A 20,031-nucleotide genomic window follows, 5' to 3' on the forward strand; every position below is an offset into this window, starting at 1 on the left:
GCAGAGCACCACAAAAGACTAATTAAATAGAGCTCATTGGCAGTTTTCCATTGAAAATGCAATTTCTGCAAAATCAAATTTTTTCATGGAAAAATCTAAACAAAATATTTTGTTTTGGGTCAGTTCGACATCAAATTGGTCAAATTGGAGTGCTGCAATGATTCATGGGCGCTTTAGTGCAGGTGCATTATGCCCTACATTCTCCTCTATTGGCCAGGCTCGGTGACGCGACTACAGTTCCTAAGAGGCACTGCAGTCTGTCCTCTAATTGAATCATCACAGTGCATCATGGGAAACCAGCTTTACTTATTAATAGGATTTCACAGCAATTCTATTGTCCTTGATTCTTCATCAGGTTAAACTTCAGACACATTGCAGCAGTTCACCCAAGGGTTTGACTCCAAAGCCAACATGCATGTGACACACTGGAGGCGATGCAGAATTGGATCCTAAAATAGTTAAGGCATCTAATTTTCTCCTTGAAGATAAGGACAGACATCTTGAACTTGACTCAATATTCTTTGAGAAGTGTCAATATAGAACAGAGGACAATTTTGAGGTTCTTGTGATTGTCTGAGTTGCTGAGGAGACATGCTGCAGCGTTCTGTACTTGTTGGAGTTTCCTCATTGCTGATAGCTTCATGCTCAGATATATCGCATTGCTGTAATCCAGCCAAGAAGTGACGAAGGCATGAATAACTGAGGCTAGGTTGTCATTCTCCAGGATGGGACAGAGGCTCTTAGCCAACTAGAGATGGTATTAAGTGTTACTTTCAGATGCTGCTATGCAAGAGTTTAGCTTTAGCAAGGAATCCAGGCACACTCAAACTATGGACTGAATTAACCAATTGCGGGTGTGAAACTTCAGCCAAAGTTGATTGCATTGTTGCTGCAAATTCTTCAAAATGCTTTCATATGCCCACCAGCATCACCTCTGTCTTGTTATGGCTCAGCTTCAACAAGTGGTTCTTCATCAATGAGCTGATCTCGTCCAAAGCACAGGGCTATCTTGGTGGTACTGGTGTGGTCATACATGGTGAAAGACAAGGAGGTATATGCTATCTGCATACTGTTGGCTCTGGAGTGCATATCATCCGCTCAGTTTATTTAAGGGATGCATGCAAGCGGGATTTGTTATAATGACTGGGCCTACCTATTTGCCCTAATTGTGAGTTCTACTGTAAGAAGTGAGTGAACATTTAGTAAATGTCACAAAGACTTACAACAATACATTTTGATGGGAAAAAGTACAAAAAGGAGTCAAAAACTTAATTAGTCTATAAAAGTGGGAGCTTGATGGTAACCCTTTCCCCAATCAGCCTAGGTTTCTTCCTCTCAGCCCCAGCTCTCTCCAAGGGCTGGTTGTAACCCTTTCAGGGCCAAAGCAGGTGACCACCCCGCTACACACCCCCAACATTTCCTGGGACTCTGAATCTTTGTTCTAATCCTAAGAGATGTTCTGACCATTCCAGGCCTGAGAGCGGGAGCCAAAGGACCACTGCTCCAGCTAATTCCTGAATACCGCCTGGGACTGACTGTATGACAACAAAGCGAAATAAAAGAACCGCTCCAGCAAGTCTCAGAAACCAGGTTAAATGACTTGGGCTTGAGGGGTCATGCTACAGAGCTAAAATTATTAGTGTGGATGTTTGGGCTTGGGCTACAGCCCAGGCTTGGAGATCCACCCCCTCACTGGTTTCAAGGCCCAGGCTCCAGAACTGCTACACTGCTTTTTCAGCCTTGTAGCACAAACCCTGAGAGCCTGAGTCAGCTGACCTGGGCGCTGAAACTCACCGCTGTCGATTCATAGACTTCAAGGTCAGAAAGGAGCATCGTGGTCATCTAGTCTGACCTCTTGCATACTGCAGGCCACAGAACCTCACCTGCCCACTCCTGTAATAGACCCTTAACCTCTGGCTGAGTTACTGACGTCCTCAGATCATGATATACCTTTTACACTAGTTTAAACCTGCAAGTGCAGAGGAAGGTGAATCGTCCCCCACCAGGGTCTCTGCCAAACCAGGCCCAGGGCAAAATTCCTTACTGATCCCAAATATGGCGGTCAGTTAGACCTTGAGTATGTGGGCAGAACCCACCAGCCAGAGACCTGGGAAAGAATTCTCTGTAGTAACTCAAAGCCCAAGCATCTAGTGTCCTGTCTCCAGTCGTGGGGGGATTTTTGCTACAGGCAGTAGCCAATGGACTATTTTTGCAATACTCTTTAGTTCCCCATCCCTGGCTTTCCCCTCCAACGGGTTCTTTTCCTTCCCCAATTTATTTCTTCTCTTTCCTATCCTTCTCTGTCTTTTTTCTTCCTATTTCGAGTCTAGCTTAGCTGGCCAAGACTGCACATTTTGCAACATTATTGCAAGCCCGTGACCAAAAAGGTAGCTAGAACTAATGCCCCACACAGTCCAATACAGTACTGCACAATAAGACAGGGTGCTGTGTCTGTGTCTCTCCAGCAGCAACCTTGCAAGTGAGAGTGAACATCAGACACAGAAACTGCATTTTCTCTCTTTGTTGTTCTTTTTTCTCCCCTTTTGTGTGTGTTTGTCTTATTTTGCCTTCTAGGAAACTGGACTGGACTTTAACAGCAGCAACAACAGCTCCAGCCCATCTCAATTACCTTCTTTTTTTCCTCACAAAAGGACAGTTACTACCATCTTAAACTCCACTGTCAGACAAGGGTTTTTCCCCCTCTAAAGATTCTCTACAGCTAACGGAAAAAGGACCATGGGGTAGTATTAAATGAAATCATTCTTTAACACAGTGGTTCTTAACCTTTACTGCAGCCTGCACCCCTGGGTTCTCAAAATGCATTCTCACACCTCTTATCAAAAATCAAAATATGTTCTCGCACCCCTTATTAAAAATTGTTGAAGTAGGCCAGTTCTTTAAACCTAGATATATTTTTTGTTTGTATATTACAGTAATCGTTAAGAAATGTATAATGTTAATAAATACTGTGACAGACCCAGACCAGTGGGGTACAGGAGTCTGGTAGAGGGCAAATATACTGGTCACTGGATGAGTAGTTTTCTGATCCCTGAGTGACCAGAGCAGGGGCTGCACTAGAGTAATCAGGAACCTGCTAGAACCAATTCAGGCAGACAAGCTGATTAGCACACCTGCAGCCAATCAAGGCAGGCTAATCAGGGCACCTGGGTTCAAAAAGGAGCTCACTCCAGTCAGATGGGGAGGAGCCAGAGGAGAGGAAGTGTGTGTGAGGAGCTGGGAGCAAGAGGCACAAGGAGCTGAGAGTGAGAGGCTGTACTGCTGGAGGACTAAGGAGTACAAGCGTTATCATCAGGAGGAAGGTCCTGTGGTGAGGATAAAGAAGTGTTTGGAGGAGGCCATGGGGAAGTAGCCCAAGGAGTTGGAGCTGTCATGCAGCTGTTACAAGAGGCACTATAGACAGCTGCAATCCACAGGACCCTGGGCTGGAACCTGGAGTAGAGGGCGGGCCCGGGTTCCCCCCAAACATCCCAACTCCTGATCAGACACAGGAGGAGTTGATCCAGACTGTGGGGAAGATTACTGAGGTGAGCAAATCTGCCAATAAGCGCAGGACCCACCAAGGTAGAGGAGGAACTTTGTCATAATACATAGGTTTGCTGAAACAAAGTAGTTGTACTTATGTGCCTGTGCTTAATTTGTGTTTTCGATGATTTACCTTCTAAAAAAATCTGGCATGTCTCGCACACCCAGAAAGGGCATCTCGCGCCCCCTTGGTTAAGAACCACTGCTTTAATGCTTTACATTTCAAATGCTTTTTCTTTCTTTTCTGTATCTTTAATAAAAGGTTAAAAAGGATTTGTAATAATGTTTTTGCCATGGTACTAAGCAGGGTGAGGTCTCTGTGTACCAAACCCTGAATCTTATTTAAAACTGTTCAATGTTGGACAATACAAGGGTCATGTTAACATTTTTGACTATTTGGGCCCCTTTATTCCATCTAAATTGATACAACAGATCCTTGCTTTACCCCGATCCATTGGGTTCCTTATAACCTTTGAGATTACTTGTTTATTAGACAATTCTGCTTTAAGAAGCCTTTGAAGGAGTTATCTAATTAAAAAAAGCCAGAAAAGGCAAGTTAGACAGTGTACAGTGCTACCTGGGGCACTACAACAGGCTCAACCTAATCAAACCAGTCAGCAATGGGCTACAAACACAGTACCAAGTGTGCACTGCTGACAGGGCTGGGATTCTATTACTACTGTGTAACAGCTCAATAAGGGATGGGCTAACAGGTTTGGAGAACATTACAAACTGGTCCAAACTTCTGCCTGTCTCCCTAACAGTTCTGACAGGTTTGGAACATGAGCCTTCCTCCATGCTTCAACTCCAACCATACCCACAAATAACTTCCTCCCTCCTTTCCCGCCCTCAGCTCTCCAACCAAGGGAGACGCAGACACATTTGTCTATAATCAGTTTCCCTTCACCTGCTCACCCATTCTCAACTGCATGAGTGAAAAGAGCAAAGGCAGAGCTGGTGCTAGGGAGGGGAAAACAGTGCCGGGAGATGCTTAGTGCTTCAGAGCCATCAGAGCTCTAGGCCTCGGGGTACCAGCTGTAAACTAAACTTTTCTTTTGTAAAGTAAGAAAAATATGGGGCTGGTGAAAGAGGCAGGAGCCTCAAGAGGACGCAGAGCTTTTGAGGGGTGGATGAGCATTGGATTTTTCTTGGGGTGGGCAGAGCAGGAGAGGAACTGAAGAAACTGGATTCTGTTAGAGATACTTGCACTTCCTCTAAATGAACATGTTAGGCCAGCAGTGAGCAAACATTAGATAATCTCTGTGTTCACAAACCAACAAGACTCTCTGATTCGGCAGCAATGACCTCAGATGACTATCAGGCACATTTGTCTCTAGAGCGTGTGCTGATTTATTAAGGGGAGGCTGTTTACTGGTGACCTCATTCTATTTTCCTGTCTAGGTCTGCTGATGGTTTCTCTAGCCCGATGGTCCAGCAGTTCCATTTTAAGAACACGCCTGTGCTCAGGAGGCCTCCACAGCCCTTTCCTGTTCCCATTTGCCTCATCCTATAGCGGAGAATAGGAAATCCCTCTACTCACAGCTCGAGGATAAGGACCACATCTGTCCTGTTCTCATAGACGTCGTGCAGCTTGATGATGTTGGCATGCAGGATCTGCTGCAGAATGGTCACCTCCCGCTCGATTTCTTCACGTCTCACCCCCCGGCGGCTGGCCCGGCTCTGACGCTTCTTAATGAATTTAGCAGCGTATTCTACTCCAGTGCTTTTCTCTCGGCATTTCTTCACTATCGCAAACTGGCCACTGTAAGGACAAAGTTATAACAGCAATTACAATTAAAGCTTTCACAAATCCCATGGGCAATATCATAAAGCTCCCAGAATTAGCTTGCATAGACAGGGTCTGAACCTGTAAATCCTTTGGTGAATAACCCTTATTCTTACTGCTATAGTAACAATTTTTAGGATTGGGTTAATAAACTGCATGCTGTGCATTCACCATACTTTAATGCAGTGCTTTAGCCCATGCAAAACAAAGTAACCTGTCTGAATGAAAGAGAGGATCCTAGATACAAGCATCAAAGAATTTTTTTAAATCATCAAGGTCTGAGAGCTCATGTCATAAAAAACAAGAAAATTTAAAGTGAGTCCAAACTGCCCTTCATTTGCTAAGTGAAGTCCAGAAAGTACACAAAATATAGAGTGCCGTCTGATGTTCTGGTAATATCTCGTGCACACATTTGAGTCACACCTGGAGGGTATAATTTTCAGAAGGCTCAAAGAGTACACCAGCCTTTGTAACTGGACAGTTAGACACAAGTGCCCAGTTTGCACTTACAAGTGCAGGTTTGTGTGTGTAAGATGCTGGTCCATGCACATTATCGCACTTGGCTTGAAAATCTAACTCTCAGTGTTACTTGAAAGTATGCCAGTTTCTTAATGTCAGTTTAAACAAAGGAGAAAGTTTGGAGAAACACGTGGAGATCAGATCAGTAATACAGAGTATAATGTCCTACATGTTTCAGTCTCATCTACGTGATGGGAGCCTTGTGAAATGAGACATTTCCTTTAACAGGAAAGTGCAGGGGAATTTCTCGTTTTAACCTGCATGAGGTCATTATCACTGACTCCGTTCCTCAGTTAGCTCCCCCAAGATGCATAGTGAGACCACAGAGCTGTCACTTCGGGTACACAGCTGATAGCTGTTCCATTTCGTTTCTCTTTATGAGAGCTTCTCATAACTGGACAAAGTGAAAGACCATGTCTGAGGCAGGAATATTGCACAAGATGGAGGGGTTATTCATGTGACTCTAACCAGCTCTTTTTGGTTCTAATAACTTATTCTGAACAAAGAAATCAGTGTGTGTGTGTGTGTGTGTGTGTGTGTGTGTGCGCGCGCTTAGCCATGCAAAAAACATAATAGGTTTACAAAGCAGGATAGGAATGTACATGAACCACTCATGTTTACTCAAAATTTTTTAATAGAGAAACATGGAAGGAGGATGGTCTTGCGGTTCAGCCAATGGAGGGACTCAGAAGATCCAAGTTCAATCCTTGGCTGTACCACAGACTTTCTGTATAACCCTGGTCAAATCACTTAATCTTTCTATGCCTCAGTATCCCCATCAATAAAATGGGAATTAAACTTATTTTCTCCTACTTGTCTTCTTTATTTAGATTTTATGCATTTAGTGCAGGAACTCTCTCAACGTGTGTTTTTACAGTGCTTAACACAAAGCAGTGTTTGATTTCATTTGGGTGCTACCAAAATATAATTATTATTCATAATCTATGTAAGTTTCCAGGAATGTCACTCCAAAGCCTAGAATGTCTGTTGAATCAGTGTGAAGCAATGGAAACAGCTACAAGCATGGCTGAGAGCTTTCCGTTTAGAATATCACCATGGTCAATTGTCATTGGGACTCTCAGACTGTTACTTTCCAATTTTTCATTTCTCTGCCGTTTTAGGCTTTTTTTTTTCTTTACACTTTACAAATTACAACCATACAACATCATGGGCTTTCACCTACCAACAATAACAAATGGCATTTGGTAAGCTAGCAAGATTTCTCTTAAAATCAGCCTCCTTTAATTACTAACACTGCTTGTATATGATGTGGTAGACTGTCACTTCAACTGGATCTGAAAAGCAGACTAAAAAGTGTGCTGTGACAAAAGTATGTTGCTTTTAATCAAGGATAATTAAATGGATTTAAATGGAAACACTTATTACTTATTAATTGGTTTGATGGAAATTTGTACTGCTCATATTAAGCAGAGAAAGCAGCAAGCACATGTGTATGAGCATATATTAATCTTGTGCACAAAACGTTGGTTGGTAGGTAGATCCATGAAAAATATTAATAACAAAATCTGAAACTAAGTGAACCTTGCCCGACTTTAGGTTTCATTACAAACTTCAAATTCAGACTTCAATTAAAAGGGTCCCTGAATTTCACAAGACTGGCCAGATTTAAGGCTCCACACAGAATTTGTGCAAAATTGTTCAGTTTGGATACAAATCTCTCACATTTCAAGTTGTTTCACTCAGATTTTTTTGAAACCAAAACTAAAGCTGAACTAGGGGCAATGAGTGGGGAAGAAAGAGCAGGATAAAGCCAGATAAAATGCTGGCATAAACCTTTGCCAACCAAAAGGACCAGGATTCACACAGCTCTTCTAGCTAGTACCAGCGCCACCTCTGTTTAAATTACAGTGCTGAATAGGTATCATTTCACCAGATTCAGATATACCTCCATATTAGGCAGCAGGGAATTCAGCCACAATTAGAAAGAGGAAGTGGTCAGTTTACTCCATTCATAGTGGGTTTAATTTGTTTATTGGTATCACTCAGTTCAGCAGAGAGTTAAGTTTACTGGTGAAAATGCTGAACTTTTATACAAATGGGCAACACCCACCTAAACAAAGGTATTTTTTAAACTATTAAAGAGGCCATCTCAGGGGCTTCTCCAAGGTGATGGTGCTTTCAGGAATATTTATTTATCTTTCTGTTATCAGCAACACATTGCTGTTACGGGGAGACCTGGTGAGACAATGCTATCATGTGGAAAGTACAATTCACTTCCCAATATTGGCAGCTACCTTGTTACATAATTGCATCCCCACTGGAATTCACAAAATATTGATACTGATTTATGGCTGGGGAAAAATAGAATGAATGTTTAGAAAATGTGCTGTTGTATATGTGCTGGGATAGCGATACAAAATATTAAGCAATCTGAGGCTTGGATCTGTAGTTAACATCAAAGGCTTGGTGTTCCATCCAAGCACAAGAGACATAAAAAAATGGTGACTTGTATAGAAAGCAGAATGGGTCTGAACATTTTTGGTAAAACTAAGTTTTTCCCAAAATATGCTGTATCATGAAAGCCAAAACATTTTGCGGAGATGTATTGGTTTAAACAAAGTTTTCAATGGAAATGTTGGGTGGGTTTTTCTGGGGAGGTGGGGGAGCAGAGGAGAGAAACTTTAACATTCTATAGCCTTCTGATTAGAGCACTGGCCTGGGATGTGTGAGACCTGGATTCAAGTCACTGCTCTGCCTGATTCAGATTCATCTGGGATTAAAAACTCTGCTCTGAATCAGGCAGGGTGGGTCTCACACATCCCAGACAGTGTCCTAAACGCCAAGAGACAGGCAGACTCAGACACACATTTCCAAAAGCTCAAGTTTCAATCTGCAAATGGACATTTCAGCATGATTCCACTTTTGCAGAAACACTCGAAAGGTTTTGTTCCAAAGTGGTACAAAACTTGAAAGCTGCTGCGAAACAGAATTGTCGTCCTCCGGTCCAGTCAGCTCTAAAAGAGTGTGCAGAGGGAATCTGATCCTGCATTAATGCGAGCTCTTCTGTGAAGACAAAAATTACTCATGCTTAATAGCAGGACTGAGGCCTACAGAGGAGTTCAAAGCTATGGTCTCATTAATAAGAGGAGGATCAAGCTTAAACCTGTATCTCTTCAGAGACCCCCCACTCTCTGCTCGTGCCCTGGCCCCTTTTCATACAGTTTACTTGCAAGAGCAGGGATACAAGATTTCATACTGCATAGAATAAAAGACAATGCCTAGCACTTCACTTCACTTATACCCATGAGCAGCATCCACTCCCCCCTTGTGCTGTCACACTATAATTTTGAGCACCCCACTGAGCATGAATTGGTAGGATCCTAGCCCAAGTGTATTTGTTCAATATCAGCTATATCCTTGTTCAGGGTCCTATACCCCAAGCTTGCAGGTAGTTCCATAGTTTCTACTATGAACTTATGGACTATGCTCCATGCAAGGATCTCTTTATAACAATCACAAACATACTCATTAAATGCAAACACCTAAGATTACAGGCTTTCACTTACATCAGAGAAGCTATTAGCTGCAATGATATTCAATATTATTATATCCTTCGCTGGCTTGTATACAGTTGGGAATATAAATTATGCAGCACACACTGCAATTACATTCAGTACCTTACAATGAAACACTCTAAGTACCTTATATAATTAACACAGAAACAGCTGTTTGGAGTCAGTCTTAAATCTACAGAAGGCAAGGAAACCAAGAGTTAAAACTTTCCCTTGACCTTAGCTTGCCCTCAAATGCCCTCGAATGAGGCAAAAACTCACTAATTTCAGATTCTTATAAAAACATATTGATGTGTTTATGAACCTCATAGCCATTCCAAACATTTCTGGTGTGGGCTAGAAGATTTATTTATTTAGAAGACTTTTAGTGCATTAAACCTGATGTATGATTAGACTAATCTACAACTACCTGCTTAAAGAATTTTGACAACAGACTACTAGTGTTAATAAAGTTCTCCCTTCTTTAATTTACCATTCTGCAAAATCCCCACAACAGAATTTAATAGAGAATGAGATTCCTGCTTCAGAACACCATGGGCTACTTTAAAAATTCTATTACAAGACTTGATAGAACCTGATTGTTTTAATTCCTATTAAATCCTCCAGGACTCATCTACCAGAGTATTCTTTTCCAGGCAGGATTTTTTGATCACGCGTTTCTAAAGGAACTTAGAACTAGCCCTGGCTTTGTTTACTTCCTTGTCTTCATGGCTGCGTCATCAATTTTATTAGTACAATTCTGGGAAGAGAAATCACTATGTAACCACTGATTCAGATCTGTACACACCACACACTCTTGTATTTATCCTAAATAAAACAGTGGTGTTGGGTAGCTTGGGTTTTTTTGTTCTTTTTTCAAATCTTTGAAGTTTTCAGTTACATAACACAAAAACTGTTTTCCAATAGGTATTTATAATCCAGGGGGGTGCTGACCATTACAAAAAAATTAAAATGATGGCCTCCTGAGACATGGACTTTATTGAATATAGGGACAGTCCAAGAGCTTGAGACAGTTGAAAAGAGGATGAAAATAATGAAAAGGGGCCATAAAGGAGCCAAGTACACCATTGGTTAGCCAGATATGTTCAGAAAAAGTTGATGTAATAGCACTGACGTTATGAATTGCTCATATACATACACTGACTTTGGAAACGTTTTCAGGTTTTTCTCACATTAACATCAAGTGTATCCCCTTTCCCACTCCCTGCTTCTTGCTATATGATGCAAATATATTCACGTTATATATACTTGTTGCCAAGATCCCATGTGTCTTCATTACATTATCACTGGACAATCAAAGCATTTTTGGACCGTTCTTGACAACTAATGGCACAAAACAGCAGCTAGTGTTTAATGGTTTTCTGTGCCACCAGTTCATTATTTTATAAGGGAGGGATATTCTTCATCATATTAAGGCAAGAGCTAAGAGTTGGAGGGAGGGATGGGGAAAGACGAGAGAATAAAAATCTCAGTCAATGGTTATATAAATCTCAGTCAGTGTTGCTCTCCTTACACACTGACAGAACCTGTGTCTCAGTTACCTAATGTGCATATTTCTTGCAAAACCTCATAAAATTATCTTTTATGACGTCAAAGGGATTTCCTCTCACCATATAGCAGTTGACATTCACTGCCAGGAATGTGCTCTAGTTTACTGTTAATGATCATAAACAATGACAGCATATAGCCAGAAAAAAAAATTGTATTATAGTATTTCCTTGTGACCCTGACCAAAATAACAGCCCCATCTCTCCTGCACCATGTAAGAAACAGTGCCTGCCGCAAAGAGCTTGCAATCTAGACAAGACAAGATATAGGAGAAAGGAAATATGACCTACATATGTGGAACTGAAGCACAGAGAGATTAAGCCATTTACTTAAATTAACATAGAATCTTTAGTAATCCTGGGAAATGAATCCAGATCTCTCAAGTTCTAGCCAAGAGCTCTAACACAAGCCCACACTTCCTAGTGCATCAGTGAAATAAGGATGACTGAAGTCCTACATAGCGATATGAACAGCACACATACAACATAATCCCAGAGACAGACCCTTGCTCCTGTTTTTTTAAACTAGTTAAATTTGTTGAATTCCTCAAATATTTGGACAGCAGTACTACTGTTCTCTCCCCCCACCACAGCCCCAGGGCAGCCCGCAGCCAAAACCCCTCATTCTTGATCCCACTCCAGAGCCCTCCCTCCCTCCCACCCCAGCCCTGAGCCCCCTCCTACCCACTTTCTGAACCCCTAAGCCCCACCACTGCCACACATCACTTCCATATGGATGCACATAACAAAATTCATTCCACACACAGATGTAAAAAATTAGAGGGAACACTGACAGTGCTTAATGTATTCAGATTTCATTTTAGAAGCAAAATTTAGATGAGTACAAAATGCAGTTTATTTTATCATCCTATAGTTTATGGGCAACAAAAAGATCACAATGATTGACACCACCAGTTTGGTTTGCTCTTTTTTAATGGTTATTTTTAATTCTGGTCTCGGAGGGGCAATCTTAAACTGAGTGGAGTGAACGAAATGCTCTGTGGCATCCCAAGAAGGCAGACAGCAATGCTAACAACAGTAACATCACCATGAAACATTAGAATAAAAATAGCCTTTCTAATAAGATGTAAATATACATGTGCGATGGTAGCCTGCCCTCCTTCTTCTTCTATTCCACGATATTGCGTCCTTGTGTGGCCATCCTGATATGTTGCAAATGCATGAACAATATTGAAAAGACACTGTTAAAAAGACACCTCTTTCCCTGGTTGTGGGACTTGGCTGTCAGGCAGCTGACTCCTCTTGTGATTTGAGAAGAGCAGATAACTTCTTAATTCAAATATCACAAACATACATTTAAAAGTGATTAAGTTACAGTTTTTATACTTAGTTTTTCAAAAAATACTACAATTTGGAATATCTATAAGATAGTCAGGAATCAGTTTACAGGGGTTTCTAGACATTGGTATGCCCATGAAAGATGTGATATGAAGCCAAAAGAAAACACCTACTGGTATATCATATAGCATAGTTTGACTGTAGTCAGAAAATGACGGATTGTACAGTAAGGCAATGGGCTGGGACTCAGGAGAAGGAGGATAGTCCAGTGGTTAGGGTGCTAGACAGAGACTTGGGTTCAAGCCTCTGCTCCCCCACAAACTTCCTGTGTGACCTTGGGCAAGTCACAGTGTCTATGTGTCAGCTCCCCATCTGTAAAATGGAACTGCTACTAAATTGGAACTAAATGATAACATACACCTCTACCCTGATATAACGCTGTCCTTGGGAGCCAAAAAATCTTAACTGCGTTATAGGTGAAACTGCGTTATATCAAACTTGCTTTGATCTGCCAGAATGCACAGCCCCACCCCTCTGGAGCACTGTTATATTCGAATTCGTGTTATATCAGGGTATAGGTATAATTATCATTGATTATAACAAAGGGGCCTGGATTTCAGTTTGGGCCCCGAGGCACTACTGCCATACCAATAATAATTGTAATCATTCTCATTTTTATTTTCTCTCAATACCTTTCTATTCACATATGCCCAGCCTAGCTTAAAAGTCACAAAGCTGAGTTCTCGTATCATCAGCCCAGCACATTCAATCTGTGACACAAGCATTGAGCTGGGCTTCCTTCTGCTTCCACTTCTAGAATCAGAACATGGCTGACAATTCTGTTGTTGCATGAGGCAGACCAGAACTCAATATTTCTGAATAAAAAACGAGCTAACAGTAAGTTAGCTCAGCAGAGGGCCCATAAAGAAATGCTAATAGTAATTTAGGTCAGCAGAGGGTCTGTAAAGCCAGCAGATATGGCTCAGGACATACGTAGGGAGCACACAAAATATGTTGAGCAAAGCACAATTTTCCAGTCATTTTTCTGACCCCTCCTGCATCTGAATGGCACCACAGAGTAAATCTACTGGGCCTTCTAGTGACAACAGGTGCAGAAAGTTGAATGTCCCAGTTTCCCCTGACACGCCTGAACAGGCTGTTCTTTCCTTTCCACTTGAGACAAACAGAGTGCGTCAGACTAAGGGACAGAGAAATGATAAGCAGTAGTGTGCAGCTGTAAGTAATTTTGGTGTTTTATCTCTGCCTGATGCAGTGATATTATACATGGTAAAGTTCAATAAACTGTGGTGGAGACAGAAAAATGTGCCTTTTTAGGGAAGCAAAGATGACCTTCCCCCACTTCCTTTTTTGTGTGTGTTTTGTTTATTATGATTAGCAAGGTTAAACTTAACTTCCTACTGTGGTCCAGTTCCTGCTCAGATGCACCTCACTAAAGATAGAAGCTGACTTAAAGCAATTATGCTTGGTATGCCAGCCAGCTGGCTTTAACACAGTTCAGTCACATTCTGGGCCAAGGGACTTCTAGTGAACTTCGAATGTCAGAAGAATAAAAAAGTTAAACTAAAGATTTAAATATAACAGAAAGCTTGGGAGGGGATACCACAAATATATATGTCTTTTTACTTTGCAACTTCTTTACACATTTATTCTCCAAGAGAATATCTCCAAAAGATAAAGCCGCCAAATCAATAACATTGAATGGGAATACTTGACCAAAGATCATCTGTAATCAGTTAAATGTCTCTACTCCATATTATGGATTTCTTTGAAAACACAAGGACAAATCGATTAAAACCAAATCACCTGTGCCAGAATAGTTATTTTTACATAGGCTATACTGTGCTGTTAAACACTTGCTACATTTTACCCCAGCAGTGGCTGCACATCTGCAGTGGGCAAAGGAATTACACAGTGATATAGTATATACAGTTTTTAAAATGTAATCTGGGATCTATGTGGATGGAGAGGCAATATATAAATTTTAATAAGTTATTTAATCTTTTAGAGAGAAAATACTTACGACATTTTACTTTAATAACTTAACCTCTAGGACAAAGAAACTTCAGAAACTCTCTATTAGACCACTGTTTTACATATTTGTCCCTTTAGGGGAACTTTAAAAAAAATTCTGTTAGAATATTGTATACATTTTTAAAAGACAACCACTAGAAGCACTGAAGAATGGAAAGTACGTATGGACTTCCAGCTGTCAATTAGATAACAGTATCATAAGATCAATATACATGTTAGATTATTTCCAAGAATCATCTTGATTGTTGGCAGGGCATCCATGTGGCCCTGGAAAGCAGGATGCTCTGATATTTCACTACTGTGCATATTCCCAAGGATGTGTCAGGCAGAAGAGGCCATTGATGCAATTCACACTCATGCTTTACCCAATGCCTGTGACAGGGCTAATTTTAGGGTTGCCAGACTTTTCAGGATTTGCCAGTTGTTGGCTCTCTTACTATTTAATGGAATAAAAATAATGTTTGGTCTCTTGACAACCCTGATCTATGGAAAAAAAATTTAAAAATCCCATCCCATGCTATATATCCTCTGAGTTAGGAGATACTATTTTTAATCTGAAGAGAAGCATATCTATCCATGCTTATGTTTACTGACAGCAACCAATTAGTTCATTTTATACTGTACATTACGGGGAAGATTTTCAAAATCAGTGGCAATCAGGCAACTAAAACCTAATAGCATCTAGTGTCAGGTAATGTTGAGAAGAATCCCATCATAGCTATGCAACACTGAAGGGTCACATTGCATAGTACCTAGTCAATTACATATAATGACTTCTAGTTATATTTTGTGTGTTGTTAGAATAATCTGGAGATCTATCGATAGCATGGAATCCATTCTAGTAAATATAAAATGGTTCACTATGCATATTTAACATTTTCTTGTGCATTTTAAAAGAAACAGATAATTTACATAAATGTAATGTTAGTGAATGGTGCCAGAATAACTGAGAAGTAGGACTCATCTATGTAACTTGAAAAGACCACCACTAGAGGGGAGAGGGTAGCTCAATCTTTATGGCCCATTCACTCCATGCCAAATTCAAATAAGGGGCAATTAATATCAATTATGGTGGTAGTTTTGATGCTACAGATTTCAGATATGGCCTTTTTGTTACTACTGACTCAGACTCCATTTGAACGGGTGACTTGGAGTTGAGAAATTTCTATATCCTATTACCATTTCCTCAGTGTATCAAGATCCATCTCTTTGTTTCTCCTTTGCTTTTTTAGGAGGTGGGAAGCTTTACATAGTTTTATACCTCAGTAATTACTATAGTTGCCTGGCTTTCAAAGTTAAACCCTTAAGAACCTTTGTTCACAACTCTCCTTTTTTTTATTAAACCACAGGAACTCTAACACTGCTGCCCTCTCACACTTAAGGAACCTTTCTGGTGCTCTTAATGGAATTTGTATTATTACACTACTGCTGGTCGGAAATACTCCTCTCTTTCTCTGTATTGCCTGAAAGCTGCCTAGCCAATTCTGCTGGTAATTTTAAGTGTCATGTTTGTCTCAGCAGAGAGGCAGCCACACATTTTGATAATTCCCCACTAGCTGTTCCTTCAGGTTTTATTTTCTTGGACACATGACTCAGCAATAAATCATGTATGGTTCACAAGATACATATGTAAAAGGAATTCCCTGGAACATCTCTCTGGTCACACTTATGACTTTCTGAAAACAGAATGCCACAGAATTTTTAACACATTTCACTTTTAGTGATCACAGACGGAAAGCACCTCAGCAAACTACATAGTGAGGTCCAGCAGTCCATTTCAGGCTAAGCTATTTAGATGGCAAGCTCTTTGGAGCAAGGACACAGGGCCGCCCGGGGGGGGGGCAAGAGGGGCAATTTGCCGCAGGCCCCGGGCTCCGCAGGGGCCCCCACAAGTTTTTTGGGGCCCCTGGAGTGGTGTCCTTCACTCGCTCCAGGGGGCCCGGAAAACTCTTGCGGGGCTGGGCCCTGGAGCTTCTTCCGCTCCCAGTCTTTGCTGGCGGGGGGGTCCTTCCGCTCCAGGGCAGAATGACCCCCCACCAGTGAATTACCGCCTAAGCGGGACCTGCCGCTGAAATGCAACCCAGTCTTCGGCGGTAATTCGGCGGCAGGGGGCCCTTCCGTTCCGGAACCCACTGCCGAAGTGCCCCGAAGACCCGCGGCGAGGGCCCCCCGCCGCCAAACAGGGCCAGCTCTAGATATTTCGCCGCACGGGGGGGCCCTGCCACTTGCTGGTCCCACGGCTCCGGTAGACCTCCCGCAGGCACGCCTGCGGATGCTTCACCGGAGCCGCGGGACCAGCGGACCCTCCGCAGGCATGCCTGCGGGAGGTCCACCGGAGCCGCCTGCCGCCGATGGCCACAGGCCCCCGGAATCCTCTGGGCAGCCCTGCAAGGACAGTCTTTTTGCATAACACCTAGCACAATGGGGTTCTGGTCCACAACTAGGGCTCCTAGGAACTATGGCATTACAAATAATAAAATTAATAAATAATAATCACAATAATTGCATCAATGAAAGTTTAAACTGACCACAATACATAGTAACAATCTATATCGTGGTATTTCAGACAATGGAAAATAAATCTAAGTAGTGAAAGAGTCATTGAAGGAAGTGTCACTTTACTCCCATGCAATTTTGTGGAACAAAGACCTTACAGTAAATAGTAAAACTGGATCTATCAAACCTTCTGATAACACTACAAATGAATACATAAGCAGCTTTAAAAAATGAAATGTTACACATTTCCTGATAATTCCTGTGAGCTACAAAGAAATTAATTTTTCTGGAAGAAATGTGAATGGAGTCATGCAAATGAAGAACTCAGGCTAAATATCATCTATCAGCTATAGAATTTAAAATAACAGCCAGAAAGCAGATAGCATGCCATGACAGACAGTGTTTTATACAGATAGAACACCTTTCAAACATCATGGCTTTATTAGGAATTTTGTTTGACTACTAAACAGAGAGAGAAGGCAGGGTGTGTTTGTGTGTGCGCGCGTGTGTGTGTGTGACACTAATAAAACTCACAAAATACTAATAAAGCTTTGAACTTCTATTGAACCTTCCATCTAAGCATATCACAGTATTTAATAGACAGTGAACTAACCCTCGCAACAGACTTTTGAGATAGGGAAGGAGGAAACACGTATGTAGGCAGTAAATGACTAATCTGTTTTTACTTGAGGGGGTCTTATAGGCATGAGGCAGTCAGAATACTTCCAGCCAAACAAGGTAAGGTGACATTAGGCTGTGTCACTGCACCCTGGATTGCCCTATTACACTTCTAAAAATGGACTGGCTTTTTATTCTGTTAAAGACACATTATTTTGTTCAGAAAGACCAGAAATGTCAGTTGCCAGTCAGTTCCAAGTACGGCATGGCATTTTCACTGACAAGCCATATTTTTACTTTTATTAATTCATTTTATGATGCAATTTCAAGTCTTCATGTTTTAGATTAAGATTTAATATAAATGACTGGAAATTCCTGGTGTCATCCAATAAACTTGGTGTCTGATGATACTGACTGCCAATCCTATAACATCTATCTTCCAAAGACCTTTACATTCTAGGCAAAACTATCATAATCTGTATAAAAAAGGGATCACTCTGCCCATCACTGAAATGTAGCTACTGCTGTGGCATACAGAGCCTTTAAAAGAGAAGCACTGAAGTAAGCTGAATAGGCAGTATATAAATTACCCATTTATAGGGATACGATTTTGTCATGGAGGCCATGGAAATTGTGAATGTGAATAGAGGCCACACGATCTTGGAAATGGCTGTAAAACCCATTTGATTAGGTACTCCCTTCATTGCCCTTCCAAAATGCAGTCCATGTCATGCGCTGAAGTCAATACAAATCTGTACAGGTAATTGTTTAGCTGTGTACACACACAGTAGTGACAGCAGCCATATACATATTATGAATGGTGTGTACCACTGGCAGGGGCACCAACTGGGAGGTAGGGCCAGCTAGGAGGGAGAAGGTCCCCCAACCGAATGTCATGGCAACCTGGCACATGAGGTTGCATCAGATTTGACCCAGTGGTCCCTTGATGGGGAGCTGTTGACACAAATCTGAATGGGGCTGTGCCCATGTGCCAGATCACACACCCAAGGGGGAGCAGGAGGGAAGCTGGGCCCCACCCCATTGGAGAGAAGTCTAATTAAGGTGGGAGCGTGGTTCAGTTGTGCGTATCACTTGTGTTCTTATGTATGCTGATGTTACGTATGTTGATGCAGCAAAAATTACATCCTTTGGTTAACTTTCTGTGATTTATCACTTTTTTCCAGTGATAAAGTGGTGCTGTGAAAGGTACTAAAAATTTCCATGCCAAAATCGTAGCCTTACCCATTTGTAATTTAAATCAGGACACTGGGGCGAATACCACCAGCTCTTTTAAGCAATGCTGTGGGTTATTCAGTGCCACGGATTAAGTGATCGGGATATTGGCTTTATAGCACTCAGCTACACAACACCCAACACCACACTGGGACACTGCCTGAATCGTGACTCAGAAGGAACAGTGCCACCTACTGAATCACCAGCAGCATTTTCTTTAGTAGCCAGGTATTTCTCGGAAGTCTCCCAACCAGGTAATGACCAAACAGATTTGGCCCTTCTCAACTTCTGAACTTGCAGGAGTAGATCACAGGCTGCAGTAATATGCACTAGTCCAGCAATTCTGTCCATTTCCTGATAATCTGACAAGTATTTTATATAGTCTCAAGCACAAAAATAAAACATGCATACTACAATGTTTTTCCCTAATCACAGTAAGTGATGAGGAAGAATGTCAGCAACTGGAATGACAACTAAGAGTCCAGAGAATTTTGAAAGATCAGAGCTGACACTTTTAGAAGTAATGGATGGATTGATAGGGGTAATCTCTCTCTGTTGCTAGGCTGGGCATGCTAGTGTATAGATAATATTTGTGTAATGGTTTAGTATAATCTTTCTGTACCTCCACTTTAAAGGTCAAAAACTGTTTAACATGTACAGGCTGCATCACTTATATAATGCACCGGAGAGCAGAAAAGATAGAACCAATGCTGCGCTATGAAAAGACATTCAACTATCAACAGCCCCTTGGTTCACGTGGGCCAGAGCTAGCTCAGGCAGAAGTGAAAGGAAAGGAGAATTTTTTTAAAAAGCTAGCAAACAATTCAAGTCTTTAGAAATATCCACAAGACCTAGAGTAAGCACATTTCCTTAAGCCGCCAATTTCTTTGTTTTTCAGGGATTTTTCTATTCCTCAGTGTAAGTTTCTAGTCTCATTTACAATCTCTCTGTTACAAGTAGCTGATGAGAATCCACCCTAGGTAGCAGGACAGCACAACACCTATGCTGTTTATTCCCTCTGCAGCTCCAGTGCAGAAGGGAGGAAACTTAAGGTGGCAGTGGGGGAATAAATCTCTCATTACCACTGCTCTGAGCACATAGGATGGGATATTCAGACCAATATTGAGTTAGTTTCCTGGGAAAATAGCAGGTTCTGTGGTGGGAAAAAACTGACAAACTCCTTAGCATCCAGTTACAGACCAACACTGAACCCTCATTGAAGGCTGCCTGTCATCCAGTGGCAGAGTATTGACAGGCACAGAAACAACTGTGAAGAGAAAAAGGTAGCCCTGAACAAACAGCGTGGAGAGCTCCATAACGGATTCTTTAGTTAATGAATTGATGAGGACCCCTTTAAAAAGGAACATACACTGTGTATCTTCCAGTGTAGGAAATCCTATGCCTG

The 20,031-nt window shown here is 41.6% G+C and overlaps 1 protein-coding gene across 1 annotated transcript in view; it reads right to left on the minus strand.

Moving 5' to 3' along the window:
- The window catches only part of DAPK2 (death associated protein kinase 2), a 73,451-nt gene that overhangs the window by 23,620 nt on the left and 29,800 nt on the right, over nt 1-20,031 (minus strand). The window contains exon 3 of the mRNA XM_030578984.1: nt 5,084-5,305. Coding sequence (XP_030434844.1) covers nt 5,084-5,305 — 222 coding nt within the window. The remainder of the gene's footprint in view (nt 1-5,083; nt 5,306-20,031) is intronic.

This window comes from Gopherus evgoodei, chromosome 10, assembly GCF_007399415.2.
Source record: "Gopherus evgoodei ecotype Sinaloan lineage chromosome 10, rGopEvg1_v1.p, whole genome shotgun sequence".
Taxonomy (NCBI): domain Eukaryota; kingdom Metazoa; phylum Chordata; order Testudines; family Testudinidae; genus Gopherus; species Gopherus evgoodei.